Source organism: Myxocyprinus asiaticus, chromosome 15 (assembly GCF_019703515.2).
Source record: "Myxocyprinus asiaticus isolate MX2 ecotype Aquarium Trade chromosome 15, UBuf_Myxa_2, whole genome shotgun sequence".
Lineage (NCBI taxonomy): Eukaryota > Metazoa > Chordata > Actinopteri > Cypriniformes > Catostomidae > Myxocyprinus > Myxocyprinus asiaticus.
In genome coordinates this window covers 7,551,129-7,572,817 of record NC_059358.1, presented here as the reverse complement: position 1 = coordinate 7,572,817, position 21,689 = coordinate 7,551,129, and the positions used below count along the sequence as shown (strand labels likewise).

General features: G+C 39.4%; 2 protein-coding genes across 6 annotated transcripts in view; both read right to left on the bottom strand.

Moving 5' to 3' along the window:
* rims2a (regulating synaptic membrane exocytosis 2a) overlaps positions 1-1,577 on the bottom strand; it is a 229,782-nt gene extending 228,205 nt beyond the window's left edge. For all 5 annotated transcript variants that reach the window (XM_051719122.1, XM_051719129.1, XM_051719130.1 and 2 more), the window contains exons 1-2: positions 1,432-1,577; positions 842-1,002 (exon numbers count right to left, since the gene is read on the bottom strand). In XM_051719122.1, coding sequence (XP_051575082.1) covers positions 842-987 — 146 coding nt within the window. In that variant the 5' untranslated portion in view covers positions 988-1,002; positions 1,432-1,577. The remainder of the gene's footprint in view (positions 1-841; positions 1,003-1,431) is intronic.
* A 1,508-nt stretch (positions 1,578-3,085) lies between these two features.
* dcaf13 (ddb1 and cul4 associated factor 13) lies at positions 3,086-21,636 on the bottom strand. Its single transcript, XM_051719341.1, has 11 exons — positions 21,481-21,636; positions 21,203-21,402; positions 20,850-20,957; positions 20,664-20,753; positions 18,951-19,106; positions 18,476-18,553; positions 17,612-17,694; positions 17,351-17,515; positions 16,686-16,821; positions 3,897-4,060; positions 3,086-3,486 (listed from the first exon to the last, which is right to left on the bottom strand). The coding sequence occupies exons 1-11, from the start codon at positions 21,548-21,550 to the stop codon at positions 3,399-3,401; spliced, it is 1,338 nt and encodes a 445-aa protein (XP_051575301.1). The 5' UTR covers positions 21,551-21,636; the 3' UTR covers positions 3,086-3,398.
* Between the last annotated feature and the right edge of the window lie 53 nt (positions 21,637-21,689).

Here is a 21,689-nt window from a genome sequence, read left to right as displayed (position 1 = left end):
TAAACAATTTAATTCAAATATCCATGAGATTAACTGGCCACAAAACAAAAGCCATACATTGTGATTCCCATGTTTGGAACACCTAGTTCTATATAGAACCTTTTGGCTTGGCTAAAAAGAACACTTCGGGCTCTTTTGACTGAATATTTTTAAATGATTCTTATGGGTTCCAAATATAAATCGAGTGAATTTGGATCTATTAAGAACCATTTCAAAACCCCCAATAATTACAGGCCTATATAATAGCATATAATCGAAAGACATATAACTACACTGTAAACAATGTTAATTTCATGGTGTTTTAAAATGAAGAACGATAAGCCCGCTTCCAGAACACTGTTCAGTGGGTTTGTATAGAAGGCGCTCAATGGACAGCGCCGTGGTGCTGAAATCTCTGGGCGCCGCTGCTTCAATGCTCAGGTCAAAACAACATCAGATATGCATATCGATTAAAGAGAAAAAACGAGCTCTCACACTACAAGCTGTCATTATGAAGTGTGCAGTATAATAAAGGCGAAAATGGCGTCCGTTGCCAACACAATCCAAAGCCAAGAGACTGAAACAGAGGCCTGATCTCCATATAAGGCAGACAGCACATAGAAAATATCTGACTAAAACCTCAAATGTGATTCCCCTTAGTCCTCAGACCACTAAAACAACTCCAGCACACGTATATGATAGGGCTCTATATGTCCAACCAAACAAATAACCCACGTTTCCAGGGATATTACACACAAATTCCCACGTCCTCTGTCCACTCAAGCTTTCACTCAGACTCCATCCTTCATCCAAACGGCTTGGGATTTATTTCCAAGCCATATATGGTCCATAAAGCGCTTACTTCAACATGGACTGCTCCTTCTCCTCCTCTTTCTTCTGCCTGTCCATGACACCGAGGATGATCTTCCTCTCCTCCTCGGTGAGGTGGCTCAGGTCCGGCATCTCCGGCAGGACAGGCCCGCTGCGGGGCCCGGCTGGAGCGGACATCTTTACACACTAATGCTGGGGGGGATCAATAATCACATTTAATCAATGATGAACACGTAAGCGTCTTATTTGATCAACGATCAATCGGTTTTGGCTTGCTACTGTACCATCATGAGCCACAGTAACATCTCTTGAGGCAAACAACATGCTGTTTTACGCTGTAAGATCTTGTTAAAGTGAATACTAGTTATAGGCCTACTATTAAAATGTTGGCAATTTAAGATTTGAGACTATAAATTGAGATGGATTTTAAAACGTTAGATCAATCATTCTCTGAGCAATAGAAGAATTGATACATTTGGTCAATTTTAAAGGCTACACGATTTCCACCTGTTTAAATCTCTTATTTTCAACAAAGTGCAAGTGAATAAAAAACTGTGTATTATGAATAAAATAGCGTAGGGATGTCCCATATGCCTGTAAGGATGTGAAAGCGCCTCTTGCCTTTTATTTGGCCATCATCGCGTTCAATCCTTTCTAACCCATCGCTGTCATCGTCCGGGAAAAGTTTGTTTGCATTTCATAATAAAGATGTCGAATCCGTCACGATTGTTTCTTTTTCAAGTCCCTCCGCTCCCCCGTGTCTCTCTTTCCTCCCGGTTTCTTAATTCTTCAAGATATCTTAAATACACAAAAATGGATGCAGCGACACCGAAACCCGATTGGAAGAGTGTGGGAGGAGCAAAGAATCCCGGTCGAGAGGCGAATTTACGAATGCTACTGTGGTGAAGGCTTCGCTGTTAATATTCATAACTCAAGCCTTCGCTATTGGAAGGTACCGACGCAACGTCAGCATGACCTATTTAATATTCAGAAGTCAACCACTAACTTGACTTGATAATTATTAATATTAATAATTTACCCTGTCGCTATTGGAAGGTAACGACGCAACGTCACCTTTACCTTATTAATATTCAGAAGCCAAGTCTTCGCGCTACTTCAGCGTTACCTAATTAATATTTATGAACCAACCTCTGCCATTGGAAGGTGTCGGCGCAACGTCAGCATGTGCTAATAAATATTCAACCAGGTCTTTCCCATAGTAGGACTCACAATTTCATTGAATGCCAGCCCGGGGTCGAGGTGAAAAAGCGAACTGGAATCCGCATACAACAGGATCGGCCATAAATTCTAAAAATAACTCAAGCAGGGCGCTCTGCCAATGATAAGACCAATAATGCGTCAATTTATCACCCAACCTTTATAATGTCAGACCTTCTAAGAGACGATAATGTTCAATTACATTTTAAACTGCTAAATAAAACATCCACGTTCATTTAGGAGTGGAGTCAGATAAAACCCCACTCCTTTCAGCTGACTTTGCATTTATGCGTTAATAAACAAATTAAATATTCATGAGATGATTCTTGATTTCTGAGACATTATTATTTTCAACTGTTAATTCAACCTCAATTCAGGCTTTCAATTAATAACAAACATTGCATTATATAGTAATTAGATCATTAGTTGATGTATATACAAATAATAATAATAAAAATAAATATATAATACATGAAACTTATAAATATGCCTAGTCTTATCTGAATGTACCTGAGCTACTGATCTAATGTTTGTTAATGAGTAAATGCAAGTGATTAGAAAGTGCTACCCAGAAAGTTTTTCTTTTATAAAAAAAAAAAAAAAAAAAAAACCTCTATTAAATTTCTACTCTAAAGTTCTGAAAATATTATTCTGGCCAAAACACTGGCAGATGTGTATTTATTCAGTCAGTCAGGTCAGGTTGCAATGACTGTAATTGAGTTTAAATGAGATCAGATTGAGATGATGAGATTATGGACTAAAGAGGTGAAAAGTAGCTTATTTCATTAGAGCGATAAGGCTTTTACAGGATGAGAAGATTATATACAACACAAGAAAAGAAAGTTATACAACCTGAGGTTTGCATTTATTTTAAGGTTGTATGTAGGCCTATTTGAGAACTGAGAGACAACTGACCTAAGCTTCACTAAACGCTACCTTACAAATGTTTAACAGACATTTTACAGAAATGATCCAAAAACACTGTAAAACATGTCACGGTTAGCAAAGTGTCAAATGAAAACATGACTACTCACAAATGAAGATGTTTCAGAGATCATTTGACACTTGAAGACTTTATTGTTCATATTCAACCAATTACAATAAGTTCAGGGCTAGTATGATTTACCTGCTCAGTATTTGTCCATGAAAAAAACTCTTTAGAAACTCCACTGAATGTGTATGTAACAAAATCTAAAGTTGGTATGTGATAAATGCAGTATGCCGAAAGTTCGTTTATACACCAAAAAAAAAAAAAACATATCTCGTGGTATGGCAGTAAAAGACAGAGGATAAGGGTGGAATATTCTGGAAAGTGTCCATGTGTGAAGAACAGATGCTCCTTCACTGATACCACCTCTTTAAATCATCTTTTATTCCACAACAGCCACCACATGTTTCTCCTTTTCGGTCACCACGGGAACAGATCCTGGCTTGCTGTGTTTGCGTACGTTTCGTTCTCTAAAAACACACGGAAACAGAGATAATCAAAATGACAATCAAACAAGGATTCTTTTAGTCTCCGGTACAACTGAGCCAAAGGGCAAAAGAGACAGATTTAAAAATGGCACACTAATTTGTATAACAATAAATAGGTCTCAACAGTAACTTTTCCTAACTTAAAAGGCTAACCAAGTAACTGTGCAAATTGACAGTGTTTGACCCTTTTTCAGAGGCAGAATTAGCTATGGACAGGCCCAGACAGAATCTGCAGACTTTTCACATTAGTTTAAGATATGGCACATGTATGGGTGGAAATAAAGCTCAACTCAGCTGTGAAAAAAACCTGGTTCTGGAATTACAATGTTGTACGAAGTAAACATCAGCACTGGAACTAAGTCTGTCTTAATATTTTGTGATTGGGCACTTACTTTCTGCGTCGGGCTTCTTTCATTTCCCTTAGCTCTCTCTTCTGTTTCAGGACTCCTCTGGGCAGGTGGCGATGACGGGCAATGCGTCTCACCTGTGGGTGGTGCTGGAACTTCTCTATCAGCTTCTTGTTGTAGTTTGCTGCAGCTTTCTCTCGGGCTGTCAGCTGTGAAGAATAAGAATTGTCACTGGTCGTTAGGGATGAAAACTGAGAACCGGTTCCTTTAAAAAAAAATACCGGAATATATGACTTTCATCACTTTCAGTACAGTAATAAAAATGAAAATTCTGTCATCATTTACTCACCCTCATGCCATCTCAGATGTGTATGACTTTCTTCTGTTCAACACAAGAATATCTCAGCTATGTGAGGTGAATGGTGGCCAGAACTTTGAAGCTCCAAAAAACAAAAAGGCAGCATAAAAGTAATCAATACAACTCTAGTGGTTAAATTTGTCTTCTGAAGCAATATGATAAAGTGTGGATGAGAAAAAGATCAATAGTTAGGTCCTTTTTTACTATAAATCTCCACTTTCACATTCTTTTGTTTTTGGCGATTCTAATTCTTACTGCATATTGCCATCCACTGGTTGTGGCTGATCAAATGTGGAGATATATAGAAAAAAAAGGACTTAAATATTGATCTGTTTCGCACCCACACCAATCATATCACTTCAGAAGACATGGATTAAACCACTGGAGTCTACTGAAATTCTTTATGCTAACTTTATGCACTTTTTGGAGATTCAAAGTTCTGGCCACCATTCACTTGCTTTGTGTGGATCTACAGAGCTGAGATGTTCTTCTAAAAATCTTTGTGTTGAGCAGAAGAAAAAGTCATACACATCTGGGAAGGCATGAGGGTGATTAGATGAGATAATTTTCATTTTTGGGTGAACTATCCCTTTAAGTACAACATTACATAACACAGTAAGAGTTCTTTGTTCATTTTCCAGGTCAGTGAGATTAAAAAAAGTAGCTTCTCTGACTGAAGTGTTTTTGATTGACTAAAAAGAACCAGGAACCGCACTGGCCGCACTATGTGTTTCGTGCTATAGATTCAAACGAACCGGCTCCTAAGAGTCATTCATTCGGAAATAAAACTACGGTTGCGCTGTTTGTTTCACACTGTAGATTCAGCGCTACAGGGAACACCGAGTTTTCTTCATTTGTATTCCTCAGAAGAAAATCATACACATCTGGAATGGCATGAGGGTGAGTAAATGATGAGAGAATTTTCATTTTTGTGTGAACTATCCCTTTAAGGCTCCTGAGAGCGGTACAGAAACTGACTGGTTGTTTATATGACAATTTGTAATTAAAGATCATCCTACACATTACGAGTTCTGTTGTAATCAGTGGAACTTTATATGAAAAAATACATTTAATATTAACATTATTTAATATATACAGTAGGGACAATTGTTGGATTACATTTATGCCTCTAATAAATCTCTGCTGGAATCTTAAATTATCTCATAATTTGGCATCGGTCTGCTGAGGGCAGGAAATGCAATAAAAATTGGATTTATTTCAAAATATTTCTTCCTAAAAAGAATCGTTTGGCTGAATCAGAACCAGAATCATTGAATTTCTTGCAATTCCTTTCCCTACACTGCTATTTTACAACCACACACATTTAATATACGTAAAGTGTTGCTGTTATTTTGACTCTGTAACCTGAATGTGTTCACATGAGGACAGTCATGACTGGGTAAAACTAGGGCTTGGCAATACTATGAAAAAATACACTATATTGCCAAAAGTATTCGCTCATCTGCCTTTAGACGCATATGAACTTAAGTGACATCCCATTCTTAATCCATAGGGTTTAATATGACGTCGGCCCACCCTTTGCAGCTATAACAGCTTCAACTCTTCTGGGAAGGCTTTCCACAAGGTTTAGGAGTGTGTTTATGGGAATTTTTGACCATTCTTCCAGAAGCGCATTTGGGAGGTCAGACACTGATGTTGGACGAGAAGGCCTGGCTCGCAGTCTTCGCTCTAATTCATCCCAAAGGTGCGCTATCGGGTTGAGGTCAGGACTCTGTGCAGGCCAGTCAAGTTCTTCCACACCAAACTCGCTCATCCATGTCTTTATGGACCTTGCTTTGTGCACTGGTGCGCAGTCATGTTGGAACAGGAAGGGGCCATCCCCAAACTGTTCCCACAAATTTGGGAGCATGGAATTGTCCAAAATCTTTTGGGATGCTGAAGCATTCTGAGTTCCTTTCACTGGAACTAAGGGGCCAAGCCCAGCTCCTGAAAAACAACCCCACACCATAATCCCCCCTCCACCAAACTTCACAGTTGGCACAATGCAGTCAGACAAGTATCGTTCTCCTGGCAACCGCCAAACCCAGACTTGTCCATCAGATTGCCAGTTGGAGAAGCGTGATTCGTCACTAGAGTCCAGTGGTGGCATGCTTTACACCAATGCATCCGACGCTTTGCATTGCACTTGGTGATGTATGGCTTGGATGTAGCTGCTCGGCCATGGAAACCCATTCCATGAAGCTCTCTACGCACTGTTCTTGAGCTAATCTGAAGGCCACATGAACTTTGGAGGTCTGTAGCAATTGACTCTGCAGAAAGTTGGCGACCTCTGCGCACTATGCGCCTCAGCACCCGCTGACCACGCTCTGTCATTTTACGTGGCCTACCACTTCGTGGCTGAGTTGCTGTCATTCCCAATCGCTTCCACTTTGTTATAATACCACTGACAGTTGACTGTGGAATATTTAGTAGCGAGGAAATTTCACGACTGGACTTGTTGCACAGGTGGCATCCTATCACAGTATCACGCTGGAATTCACTGAGCTCCTGAGCGCGGCCCATTCTTTCACAAATGTTTGTAGAAGCAGTCTGCATGCCTAGGTGCTTCATTTTATACACCTGTGGCCATGAAAGTGATTGGAACACCTGAATTCAATTACTTGGATGGGTGAGCGAATACTTTTGGCAATATAGTGTATATCTTGATATTTTAAATATATTTATCATGTTATTAAACAGCCTTTTGACAATATTTATCCCCATGTAGAGAAGATTTTTGAGTGATGGTGCAATCTAATCATTCAATCAGAGCTATGTATCAATTCATTGAAGCGGACAGTTAGAACAGATGCACAGAAATGAAATCAAACTCACCCATTCTAACACAGTTTTTGCTACTGAAATTTGAACGTGAAGTCTGTATTTTCTGCACCACTAGCATCACCAAATGGAACTGCAAAAATAACTGAACAATCCCCCTGTGTGCCATTGGTCAAACAGACAAACAGCCTTTCGAAAGCACCACAAAGCCAGTGTTCACACTTTTGGGAGAAATCCACCTATAAATGGCTTAGTGATAGTTCTTGTATTTTAAGCTGGAATAAGTGAAAGTTTTTTAACCTAACAAAATTACACACTACAGCTTGAAATTAGAGACGTTCTTAAAACATCTCTGCCTTTAACGCTCACATACATGGAAGTCGCAAGGCAGGGAGCGATTACAAAACTAGTCTAATGACAAGCGCATGCTACCTGGGTAGTGATATGAATCATGTTTCCTAATTTTATAACAACATCAAAATCACTGTGAATATTTTGTGAATATACAGTATAATCACTCAGGCCTAGGACCTTGTCTTCCAAACTGTATAACTGCAGAGGTTTCTTAGGAATGCACATCCAACACAATTTAAGTCTATTCAATTTATCAATCTCCATAAGCATATTCTTTAGTTCAAGCACCTCCAAATAGAATAAAGCTTTGCTTTTAAATGCACAGACGCTCACATAATCTGTCTCTCTCAGTCATACAATTTGTGCGGCTCTAGAGCAACAGCTCGTCTCACTACACATCCCTCTGAGAGCTTTTATTCTAATTAAAAGCAATGATTTTCTCAAATTCAATTTGTTTAAGGCAATCTTATAGCTGCTGATGCCATCAGAGGCCTCGAGAGAAAAATTGTGAGGCCCGTTAACTCTTATTTACAGATTACTTGACACTGTTCACCTGACCAAGAGAAATCTTAGCACAAACATGACTCTGCTGTTTCCATAGAGACATCCCATAATACTTGAGATGCAAGAATATATGCCTTTCCACACCGGAGGCATCAAGATTTTGCCAAGTGAATCGCCGACAAATGGCATAGAAAGCGACACGAATGTTCGCTGTTGGCACATTCACGGCTTGTCAAATAGTGCCCCTGTTGTTAAGCAATTTTACACTGGTACGGTAGGTGGCTCAACACACTTTTGAGCTGGTCCGCCCTCCGCTATCAAGGATGAGAAGACAAGTTTGCAAAACAACCAAGACAAGATAAGTTCTCTAGCGAGCAGATCGAGAAAAGAAAACTTCTATCTACAGCTGGATTCCTTGATCATCTGTAGCAGCCATGATGAATTTGTTGTTGATTTGCTCAACGAGAAAGAAAACATTCAAGACACTTCATCTATTTCAGTTCACCTGCTGGACAAGTTGACTGGCAGTATTATCATCATGTGTACACAGTCTGAGGGGTGATTAGAAAGAATTGACTGTAAAAAATTATATTAATGGTTAAAACATGTTATCATTTGGAATAAGAGTGATTATATGCCACTGCCACGCATACTGTAAACTTGTGTTAAGTACAGTTGTTTAAAATCACTCCATAATTAGTCATTTTAATTTGGGTGACCACCAGTCAGTCCTGAAATTGGAAGCTTTGTTCTGCGTCCCGCTAGTGTAAACAGTGTCCCTCATTTGGGGGGATTTTCTCCCCAATTTGGAATGCCCAATTCCAAATGCGCTCTTAGGTCCTCGGGGTGGCGTAGTGACTCGCCTCAATTCGGGTGGAGGAGGACGAATCTCAGTTGCCTCCAGGTCTGAGACCGTCAATCCGTGCATCTTATCACGTGGCTTGTTGAGCGCTTTACCGCGGAGATCTAGCGTGTGTGGAGGCTTCATGCTATTCTCCGCGGCATCCACGCACAGCTCACCACGCGCCCCATCGAGAGCGAGAACAACATTACAGCGACCACGAGGAGGTTTACCTAACATGACTTATAGCAACCGGGCCAATTGATTGCTTAGGAAGCCTGACTGGAGTCACTCAGCACGCCCTGGATTCGAACTTGCGACTACAGGTGTGGTAGTCAGCGTCTCTCCTCGCTGAGCTACCCATGCCCCTAATTATTTGTCTATATACATTTTTGTTGTAAAAAAAATACCCATGAACAGTGCATTTAATTTAATCTTCCCCAAAATTGCAATTCCACATTTAAAAATAAATAAATAAAAATCGGAAACTGATTGCCATATAAAAATTGATTTGCGTGGATGGAGCAAAGAAACCGAACCAGTGTGGACCTCGTCAAAAATGAACTCCTTGTGAAGGTTAACTACAGCTGCACCTGCCAGGAGTTCCCTGCTCATAGCTGCCAGATCCGACAAAAAATACAAGTTTAAGATGCACTGAATCAGATAAGAATGCATTTCATCTTTGTATAACCTAATAAAGGAGCATAACCTAGCTGCTATTTAAGGAAATACACTTTTGCATAAAATGTGGTTTAACGACAAGCATGTTATGTTCAGCACATTACAGACTGAATAGATCCCGTGCTGTTAAAATTAGACCGTATCGCTTGAGCCAAACTGAGTGCTGGTCAGAGCACTGCCTTAAAATTAGCATTTCATAAAGCCTATCTGCGATTTAAAGCACGTTATCATCCAACGTCACTGCAAATAGGCGTTCCGTCTAATATAAAATCCATATTTAAATATTCTCATAATAATAAGTTCACTCTCTCCCACGTGTCCTGAACTGTCCTGTAAAATCACGTCTGCTGACCTGCACAGCAACAACCAGGTGGTCACCCTTTGCACACTTATAATGACTGTTAAAACAAATGTTTGATTGTATCTTATTGCCATGTACATCTAATTGTGTTACCCTGCATATTAGGAATTAAACATGACGACACTTAAATGCTACAAGAGTCTATATAAGGCACACCATAAAACTAAAATCCCAACCAACAAAACCCACCTTCAGTCTGACCCATTATTAGATAACTGCTGTCAATGACTTATAGCACAGCAATAACGATTACATCGTTTTTTTGGGAGGACACCACCATGTTTTGGTAAACAAAAAAAGTTACTAAAAAAAAAGTCGTATATACACAGGGAACTGCAAGTGACAGCAATATGGAATACAATATGAAGACAATTCAAGTAAGATTAGAAAGTTTTTTAAAGGGATACAGGGCAGTGATCCAGGCTTTTAAGGCATTTGATGCAAATAAAATGCACGTCTTCACTGATGGTTCAGGATTTCTCCTTCGAGTTCCTTCGGTGTTTATAGGGATAGTTCACCCAAAAATAGAAATTCTCTCATTATTTACTCACCCTTATGATATCCCAGGTATGACGTTCCTTCTTCAACAGAACACATTTGAAAGAAAATAGAAAAATATCTCAACTCAGTAGGTCCTTAAAATGCAAGTGGATGGTGATCCGATTTTTGAAGCTCCAAAAATCACAGACAGTCAGCATAAATGTCATCCATACGACACCAGCAGTTAAATTAATGTCTTCTAAAGCGACACGATCACGTTTGGTGTGAAAAAGATAAAATTTTTAAGTACATTTTTTTAACTCTATATTATGCTTCCGTTCTGCAGTGGTATGCATGTGTGAAGTAATTGCATTGGCATTTGAAACACGGGAGAAGTGAGGCATGTGCATCACTGCTGGAAGAGCAGCGCTGTTTACAAGTGAGGAGGAGGAACGTTGTACAGTAGCTTGGTTGGTTTTGATCTGTATTAATCTGTTTTTTTTTTACTCACAATGGTGCGTTTGAGTGCTTATCCTGGATGTCTCAACCGAGTGGAGAACTTGATATTATGTCTGTATCATGGCAACGCAAATACGTCACACTAGAGACCACTTGAACTCCACCCTCTCGTGAAGCTTACCGGAAGCGATGATTTAGAGTAAAAGGTACTTTGATCTTATATTGGTATATTGATCTTTTTTCGCACCAAAAGTGATCGTATCACTTTAGAAGACATTAATTTAACAACTGGAGTCGCATGGATGATGTTTATGCTGACTGGCTCTGATTTTTGGAGCTTCAAAATTCAGATCACCATCCACTTGCATTTTAAGGACCTACTGAGCTATTTCTCTAATTTTCTTCAAATGTGTTCTGGTGAAGAAAGAAAGTCATACACACCTGGGATATCATGAGGGTGGGTAAATGATGAGAGACTTTTCATTTTTGGGTAAACTATCCCTTTAATATCAGTAGTCAAAACAGCTTTTTGTGCTTTAGCGCCACCAGTTGTGCTGGTTTTGGTAAATGCAGCGGCTTCTAACACATCAAAAACTATAGGTCATGGTATTTTATCACCAGTTGAAAAAAAAAAAAACGTAAATAAATCAACACTCGCTGTAAAAAAAAAACAAAAAAAAAAACAAAACCTTCGCTTTATTCGCTCCAGGTGTGAATGGCTTCATAGGAATCCATTGTTTGGATTTAAAATGTTAATCGTGGCAAGAAAATGCACCGAAAATTCACATTTGGTGTGCAAAGACTCAAGAACACAATAGACATCAACATTTTCACTGAAAAATAAGTTACATTTCGGACTGTTTCTGACCAAAACCTATTGAATGTCTTCAAAAGTCTTGGAATACTTTGCACGAGTCGCATGGTCCTTTTTTAAACTTAAATTATATTGAAAATACGGGAGCGGGATATTCATTAAAACATTTTCCTCTTTGTGTTCCGCAAAAGAAAGAAGTCATACAGGTTTGGAACGACACAAGGATGATTAAATGAATTTTCATTTTTGGTTGAACTATATCTTATATATAGTAACCTACAAATTATTATAGTGAAATGGTCTTTTGCAACTGTCAGATGGCAAATAGAACAAAAGCAAAAGGCAATCCCAGTCAAATTAGGTCTCTTTTACAACTTTTACAAACGCATAGCAGACTCTTGATTCAGCATCTCATTCTGTAATTAATTAAACCCACTCATGTCTTTATTTTGCTGCTTAAGTGATTGGCCGATTCAAAGTGCTGATAGCTGCACTGAGTGTCTGATCTCTTTAAGCGGAAAGCATCAGAATAAATTTCTCATTATTCCAGTCCAGTACGAGCCAAAAACTTGCCAACGCTGGACTGCATGAGAGAATCAGATCGACTGTCTGGAGCGGATACAAGACGATCAGGACAAGAACAGAAGCAACCACTGTCTCAGCAAAACAACAACCTTCCTTTCCACACATGTATTTACACATACGGTTGACTTAAAGGGATAGATCAACCACACACAAAAACACTTTAATCATTTATTCAAACTCATGTTGTTCCAAACTGCTTTCTTCCGTGGAACACAAAAGGAGATTTTAGGCAGAATGTCACCCTCCATCACCATTCACTATTATTCTATGGAAAAAAGATGCAGTGAAAAAGAACTGGTGACTGAAATTAACATTCTGCCTAACACGGTGGTTCTTAAAGTGTGGGGCATGTCCTTAAGGGGGGCAGGGGGCACGGAGGTATTGTAGGGGGGTCACGGAAGACTGCCCCATTCTCAAATCTCATTCACTTTCACACATTCAAAAAATCTATGACAATACATGCAAGAACCAATGTGCACAGGTTCTTTTCCTCCACCTTTTTCTCCTTGATTATACTTTAGCATGGCACTGCAGCACGTGCCCAGCACAGCAGGTTGAAGCATTTATGGCGCGCACCAAATTCGTAAGGGTGAAAAGGTGAATTATCACTTAAATTTCAGTCTGTTCCTCACTAGGGATGCCACGATTATACGGTCTTACTATTAACCGCGATTAAAAATAAAATAGTTTTTCGTACGATTTTCTATGCCTAAATGTGAAAAACTCTTGTGCATGTGTGGGTACTAGAGCTGTTACTATGGTTATGGACGGTGTCCTCGTGGTGCTTGGTCAGGTATCGCGGACTAAACGTGAACTTTCAATTCACGTGAAACTGGGGCTACACAAACTCCAAAATATAACAGAGGATTTCGATCTACAAATCTCATATCCACCAAAAAAAGCATCTAAAATCGGCTGTAAGCATTTAAATGACTGACTGAAGATGACGGATGTGAAACATGCAGACAGAAGGTTTCGTTGGATACAGTTCTCTGATTGGTGAATCTTTCTCTGCTGTACCATGGTTAATGTAGTTGTTTACCATGAATTCCGCAATCAAACACGATTTTTAAACAATGAAGTTGAGATAATGCAGACGGATGGCTTCAACGGAAGCATATACCTTCGATGAACAACCTCGTAGCTCACGGTAGGTCTGTCTTTATAGGTTTATAAGTTATCGTTGAAAATCAATTACTCTATGAGATAAACAAATGGGATTTTTTTTGCTGTTTTTTGGGGGGGGGGGGTTTTCCCCTTTTTCACCCAATTTGGAATGCCCAATTCCCAATGTGCTTTTTTAAGTCCTCGCGGTCGCGTAGTGATTCACCTCAGTCCGGGTGGCGGAGGAAGAATCCCAGCTGCCTCTGCGTCTGAGACAGTCAATCCACGCATCTTATCACATAGCTTGTTGAGCACGTTGCCACGGAGACACAGCGCGTGTGAAGGATTCACGTCATCCACACTCAACTTACCACGCACCCCACCGAGAACGAACCACATTATAGCGACCACGAGGAGGTTACCCCATGTGACTCTACCCTCCCTAGCAACCGGGCCAATTTGGTTGCTTAGGAGACCTGGCTGGAGTCACTCAGCAACAAATGGTATTTTTACTTACGGAACCAGACTGTTGCGCACTATTATGCACAGTCCAAAGGTTTATTTGTGAGGTGTTGTGGACAGTATTTTAATGAATTCTGTTGCTGATTCTTTATGGTGGGCTGCCTGACAAACAACAGATTACTTTAGTAAACTTTTGCAGAAGAAAAATCAAATCAAAATCAAATCAAATCCCTTTATTGTCACTCAACCCTATACACAAGTGCAACAGTGGGTGAAAGTCTTAGGTGCGGTTCCAGGCAACATAGCAGTATGACAATTACAATGAACATCTGAAACTGTTGGATGCCATGAACTACATTTTACGTACCCACAATAATCTCACATTTATGCACTTTTGAAGCACTACACTGAGCTCGGGATGCACATATGCAGTGTCGTGCCCTAGATTGGAGCGTCTCTATACATCACCTATTTATTTTTTGTGTATATTTATCAATTTTCTTATAGTAGGGCTGCATGCCCTTGGTGTCCATATATCCTACAGAAATACATCCACTAATATGTTTAATTGTAATATGATATGCATTTTTACCTTGAAAATCAGTTAACCATGATTTTTTCTCAGACGGTAATCTAACCGTCAAAAACTCACACACTACCGCATTCAAAGGAATTGACATATAGCACACGAGTAATAAGGATGATTTTTATGTTGCTTGTATGTGCTTTTGGAGCTTGCCAGCCACAATAACGATCTTCTCATCTCTTATTCTTGTGTTTCACAGACCGAAAAATTAATACTCCTTTTGAACGGGGGCCTGGGAAGCTCAGCGAGTAAAGACGCTGATTACCACCCCTGGAGTCGCGAGTTCGAATCCAGGGCGTGCTGAATGACTCCAGCCAGGTCTCCTAAGCAACCAAATTGGTCCAGTTGCTAGGGAGGGTAGAGTCACATGGGGTAACCTCCTTGTGGTTGCTATAATGTGGTTCGTTCTCGGTGGGGGGCGTGGCGAGTTGAGCACAGATGCCGCGGTGGATGGCATGAAGCCTCCACACGCGCTATGTCTCAGAGGCAACGCGCTCAACAAGCCACGTGATAAGATGTGCGGGTTGATGGTCTCAGACGCAGAGGCAACTGGGATTCGTCCTATGCCACCCGGATTGAGGCAAATCACTACGCGACCATGAGGACTTAAAAGCACACTGGGAATTGGGCATTCCAAACTGGGTGAAAAAGATTACACCAGCATCATGTAAATACGATTTCATGACGATCACATTTGTAACACTTATCAAAAGCTCACTCCTGATAACCATTTTATAAATTAATTTCCTGTGTAGAGCACAGCAGTTTCTGCAGCATAAATGCTGCTGGTGTAAAAGCATGCGTCATTTGCAGCAAAATTGTCGTGACGCACTGCTTCGGTTCAGCTCACGTACTGCTTCGGCATGCCGTGTAAAACAGGCATTACGCTGTGCAAAGATAACTGTGGCCGCGACTTAACAGCTCGTTTTGTGCTCCATGGAGCACAAGCACGTAATTTGATAGGGATGCCTAACAGATATTATTTTCTTCTAGCTATTATAGAAGATTTTTTCTGCATTTTCATTCTTGAATACATTTTTGCAATTTGGTTGAAGTGATGGTTGCTCTGATTGGAAATATATAATTAATATAATACAATATAATATGTGCTGTCAGTAGATTCAAAACTTTTAAATCACGATGAATCTCATCATTTTTTGTTGTTAATCGCAGATTTTGAAAATGCTGAAATTTGACACTATATATACTTATTTTCCTATCAAAATGCATTTATTTCCATTTTAGGAAAGAGAGCAAAACAATATGTAACAATATGATTGTTTATTAACATTTTCCAAACAAATCCTTCCATGGTAAAAAGATAGAAATGTTGTAAAATAGCACCAATTCAAGTAACATTAAACGTTTCCCAAAGTCTAAGTGGGAGTTTGACTTATTGAAAGAACTAGTGTCCACATAGGTTGCATATTCATTGCAATGGGCATTAAATCTCTTAAACTCTCATCCTCCACAATATTAATCAGTTGGTAGACTGTGGCTATCTGCTTTCCTACAGCAACTGCGAAGCTGCGTTCATGATTCTCATCTGAGCGTCAATGCCAGCGTTAAACGCTGCTTTGAACTCCACGCTTGCAGACAAAAACGTCTCATTCCATGTTTTGGTAAAAGATAAGACGTGCTTCTGTGGTAATTAAAACTCACCTTACATAGGTCCCATCTAGGCTTTTTTGTACATCAAATAGCGTTAAGATTTCCTTTCACCATCTCCATCATTTCAAGGAAGCACTGTTGTGTGTGTGTTTGTGGTGTGTCCGTCAGTGTAATGCCTCCGGGCGTACACATTACAAAGGTTCCGCCCTCCCAAGAAGTGTTGGCTAATGCTTTATTAACGGTAAATGTGTTAATTGTGATCAAGAGAAATTAACGAGTTAAACTTTTTAAATTAACTGCATGCATTAACGCGTTAAGGCCGACAGCACTCAATATAATATATCACATAATATTATATTCACTCTAAAGTAATTTGAGAGAAATGCATATATATACACACATATATATGATATACAGCAATACATATAGAAAATCATCGAAGAGCTGAAAAAAAAGAGATTTAAGCTATATTGCCCGAACCAAATGTAGATTATTTTTTTGACAGAAGGGAAAATATAGATGTGCCTAAATCTTTCAAAAATATCAGCATGTACTGACTTCCAGGAAGCAAACTTCACTTTATGGGCTTTCTATTACAAGAGTTATAAAAACATATTACAGTGTTTTGACAAGTGACATAAAACTGTAGAGCCTTTCCATGGCCAGGTTTCAGACGGGCTTAACGGAAGTGATTTGTGAGTGTAATTCATTTTAAGTGATTGGTGGTCTAAGGGGAAAGTGCAGCACGTCAACCACCTGAGTGCATTTGCAATAGGTTAACACTCAAAAATGAGATACGGAATCAAGTTAAAACTCTTTCTGTGTGACTTAGAAAGCTGGATCATGCTCTCACCACTCCGAGCTTCTCCGAGGCGTTGGCCTTCCACAGGCGAATGTTCATTTCATCTGAGCCGCTCATGATGTATTTGTTGTCGGCCGACCATCTCACACAGATGACATGCTGCATACGTTTGGTGTGGTACACCTCTCTGTGGGTTAAAGGAAACATTTAAATTCAACATTACATCAAAATCAACCATATTTAGTTTTATAGACCCAATTGAAGTACATATTTAAAATAGATAAATCCCACCAAAACTTCCTGTTTTTAAAGAAAATACATCAACACATGAAAGAAAACTGCACTTGTCAAATTTTATGGGGTGTGCTTTTCATACCCTCCCCTCCAATCACCATCACATCATAACGACCACCCCACTTTTCAAAATCCAACCAATGGCTGATAAAATCAGGCCCCACCCTACAATTATTTCTGGTTGAATCCTATTTGACTCCGAAATACCTCAAGTAAAATGGCACTGACATTTCATGTTCAATTCAATCATCAGGGCTTATTCCTCTTTGACACAAAGGCTGCAGCATACAAGCTAAAATCCATTGAATTTATCCAACAACCGATCAACTGATTCCACCATCATAATCATCATCGTGCATGATGACAATGCACTAGGTCTAACTTCAGATTTTGGCATTTCCCATTTTGCCCACTGCACTCACCTGCTGTGGCCTTTGTCCTTCTGAAAGATGCGAATGGTTTTATCAAAACTGGCAGATACAAACTCCCTTCCTGTAGGTGAATAATCCACATCCAGAACAGCAGACACATGATCCATGTGCACAGCCACAGGAACATCCAGATACCTCATATCGTAAGTATAGAGACTGTTAAAGGACGAGAGACAGTAAAGGTTACATGGCAGTAAATAAATCACATCACTTTCATTTTATCTGTAAATGTTTAGGCTAAAATTAACTCACTTGTAGTCTTCACTGGAGCAGGTAAAATAATAAGCTTCCATTGGGTTCCAGCAAAGCGTATTGCTTCTCAATTGCATGATGACCTGAAATAAGAGTAATTTTTATAGCCATAAATGCCATTCCCCCAAACGGAAAAGGAAAGGGGGAAGAGGAGCAAAAGTAAGAGGAAAATAATTAGTAAAGAAAATTGAAAAAGGGAAAGAGGAAAAAAGGAAAGGAAAAGGGAGAAAGACAGTAAGGACGTGGAAAAATGAAGAGGAGCAAAGTGTAAAACTAAAAGGAAGTGGAAAAAGAAGAGGAAAATGGAAAACAGAGTAAAACTAAAAGAAAGATGGAAAAGAAAGAGGACAAGAACACACAAGAGAGAATGGAAAAGAAATGGAAAAGGCAAATTAAGGAAGAGGAAAAGGAAAAAGGAAAGCTAAAAGTAGGATGGAAAAGAAAGAGGGGGAAAGGGAAAAGACATGGAAAATGAAAAGATTAAAACCAAAAGCAAGAGGGAAAATGGAAAAGAGGAAAAGAAAGGGTAAACTTAAAGGAAGCAGGAAAAGGGAAAATAAGAAGAGGAAAAGGAAAACTTAAAGGGAGAGGGAAAGGAGGAAAAGTAAAAGAGTTGGAAAAGGGAAAAGAGGAAGGGAAAAGGGAAGAGAGCAAGAGGGAAAAGTAAAACTAAAAAAAAAAAAAACAGAAAAGGGGGAAAAAAAGAGGCAAAGGAAAAAGGATAAGAAAGCTAAAAAGGAAAAGAAAGGAAGAGGAGGATGAGGAGGAAAGTAAAACTAGAAGCAACAGGGAAAAGGAACGGGAAAAGGAAAAGAGGAAAAATAAAAGGGGTAATAACAAAAAGAGAAGATATATATTGCACACCTTTCGGAGTGGCGCAGATTCTCTCATGTCATACAAGACGATACTTCTGTCTGACGCACAGCTGGCGAGAAGCTCGGTCTACAATGAACACATTTATTTAGGGTCGATAAACTCAGTATTAAACCAATGAAATTCGGTGTCCCAAGTAATCACTCCCATCAACAGGGGAGAAAAACCTTCATGAAAAAGAAAGTTAGAGAACAGCACTGTAGTATGGCAGTGATAGTCTGATGGTTAGATTGGTTAGATTTAAATATTACTTAGATCAAACAAACTGGGAAAATGGGTTCGGGACGCTCTACAGTATATAATGTGAAAGTCATCACTGTAGTCAACTGAAATTTAAATTAAATTGTATTGTGGCCATAATTCAGTGCTGTTTTAGAACATAAGAGAATTTGTTGCTGAGGGGTGCATGCGTGCGTGTGTGTGTGTGTGTGTGTGTGTGTGTGTGTGTAACACATGTAGATGTCACCTCCACAGGGTTGTATCGGACGCAGCTGAAGCTGTCCACACCCCAGCTGAAGGAGCGGATGGGACTGGTTCTCTGCTCATCCCAGATATCCACCGTCTGACCGCAGGTTGTGAACATGCCCTCTCTCTGGTGGTGGTCGATACCTGTGAACACGCCCTGCAAGACACATTAGAAAAACTAGTAAACACAAGCTGTTCTCCTTAAAGAATGCTAAACATATATGAATATTTACCAAATGGCTTCCTTTCACACATGATGTTCTGAATTCTTACTTTTGATTTTTTTTTTTTAAAGGCATAATCTACAACTACGTTATTCATTTAAACCACACAATGATGACTCTAAGACACTGAAGACATCACAGCTTCATTCTTTGTTGCACTATAATTTGCTGTAAAGCTGCTTTGAAACGATGTGTGTCGTGAAAAGAGCTAAACAAATAAAAATGAAAAATTACACTAGCAGCCAAAAGTTTGGAATAATGTACAGATTTTGCCGTTTCGGAAGGAAATTGGTACTTTAATTCACCAAAGTGGCATTCAACTGATCACAAAGTATAGTCAGGACATTACTGATGTAAAAAAAAACAGCACCATCACTATTTGAAAAATGTCATTTTTGATCAAATCTAGACAGGCTCCATTTCCAACACCTTATCCTTGAGTAATCATGCTAAATTGATCATTTGGTACTAGAAAATCACTTGCCATTATATCAAACACAGTTGAAACTATTTGGTTCATTAAATGAAGCTTAATATTGTCTTTGTGTTTTATGTCTTAAGGTCAATATTAGGTCAAAAATGGTAAAAAAAAGAAACGGCTTTCTCTAGAAACTCGTCAGTCAATCATTGTTTTGAGGAATGAAGTCTATACAATGCTTGAAATAGCCAAAAAACTGAAGATTTCATACAAAGGTGTACACTACAGTCTTCAAAGACAAAGGACAACTGGCTCTAACAAGGACAGAAAGAGATGTGGAAGGCCAGATGTACAACTAAACAAGAGGATAAGTACATCAGAGTCTCTAGTTTGAGAAATAGACACCTCACATGTCCTCAGCTGACAGCTTCATTGAATTCTACCCGCTCAACACCAGTTTCATGTACAACAGTGAAAGAGACAGACTCAGGGGTGCAGGGGCCTTCATGGGACACGAATTGCAAAGGAAAAAAGCCACTGTTTTGAAAACAGAAAAACAAAAAGAAATGTTAGACTGGGCAAAGAAACACAGATATCGGACAACAGATAATAGGAAAAGAGTGTTATGGATCTTAACCCCATTGAGCTTTTGTGGGATCAGCTAGACTGTAAGGTGCGTGAGAAGTGCCTTAAGAAGTTCTGAACATTTTTTCAAATTGTAATAGTAATTTTTCATGTTATTAATGTCCTGACTATACATTGTGATCAGCTAAATGCCACTTTGGTGAATAAAAGTACCAATTTATTTCCATAAGTGCAAAATCTGTACATTATTGCAAACTTTTGGCCACCAGTGTATATCTGTTACTTCTAAAACAAGGAATGCTATTTTACTGATTTATATTTATTAGGCTATTACTTGATGATAATGAATATCATTGCTATTTTACTGCATTTTCCTGTTGGTATTAAAATATTTGAACATACTATCCCATCCAAAATATTGATATATATTTTTAGCTATATTGCCAAGCCCTATATTGTAATATTAACAGGATTATCTGTACTGTACCTTTCCCAAAATAGTGTTAATAGGTTCCTCCTTCACTCCATATCCTGGTGCCTCCATGCTCCACTGTTTGATGGTCTTGTCCTCTCCAACCTGTTGCATGACACAAAATTCCATAATAACTTAGGTGGATACTAACTCTTGTCAATTTACATTAGCTTACAAGAGGAATATGCATGACTAATGTACCGTAAAAAAGGAGGTGCCACAAAAGCGGGAGCAAATTCCTCGTACAAATCCTTCATGAGCCTGGACTGACCTCAGACATTCACGCTTAGGAAGGTTCCACACTTTAACCTGTCATGAAGTGAAGAATCAGACTGCATCATGAATCATTCACTCATTGTAAGTGCATACATTTTTCATGGTTTCATGGCCATTTGCACACTCTTTTGATTTACAGCTAAGTAGTTGTCTTGGGTGTTTATGTTGTACTTTTATGGAAATAGTGCAACTAAAATCCTGAATCTAGATGCATAAGAGTATATACGTGTGCTCAGTTACTCTTAACAGAGCTTTAAAACTCTGCTGAGACTGTTTACCTCCCCATCACAGGCTCCAGATAAGACTGTCGAAAGGCTTTTGGCGTGTTTGGCGATGCAGCTGATTCCATCTCTGTGGCCATCTAGTGCAGCCACGAAGGGTTTGGCAAACACCTTTTCCAGTTTGGTGGCATTCAGGGCTCTGGTGTATTCCCTGGGCACCTCAAAAGGATGCAGGGTCGGGTCATAGTTCCTGGGCACTTTTTAGGGCACATTCCATCAGTTAGTATATACTTCCTATCACAATAGCTTTATAAAACAATTTAATGTCATCATACCTCGCTGTATATCTCTGACTGTCTCGCGAACATAGTCGTCCGGGTTTCTGCAAAGCACTTTAACTTTCATCCCACCGGATTATTGAATAAAACCAAATCAATCTTGATCAGATCTGCAGCGTTGAAAGTGGCATCGGACCATGTGTTTACGTGACGTCGACCACGCTCATGTCACGTGACAAATCACTTCCGGGTGTTTCGAGTGAATT

Coding starts and splice junctions, on each gene's coding strand:
- dcaf13 (XM_051719341.1), bottom strand. CDS start 21,550: ATGAAAGTTAAAGTGCTTTGCAGAAACCCGGACGACTATGTTCGCGAG. Junction 17,516..17,611: donor TGCTCCAGTGAAGACTACAA/GTGAGTTAATTT, acceptor GTCCTTTAACAG/TCTCTATACTTACGATATGA. Junction 3,487..3,896: donor AAAGAAGCCCGACGCAGAAA/GTAAGTGCCCAA, acceptor GTGTGTTTTTAG/AGAACGAAACGTACGCAAAC.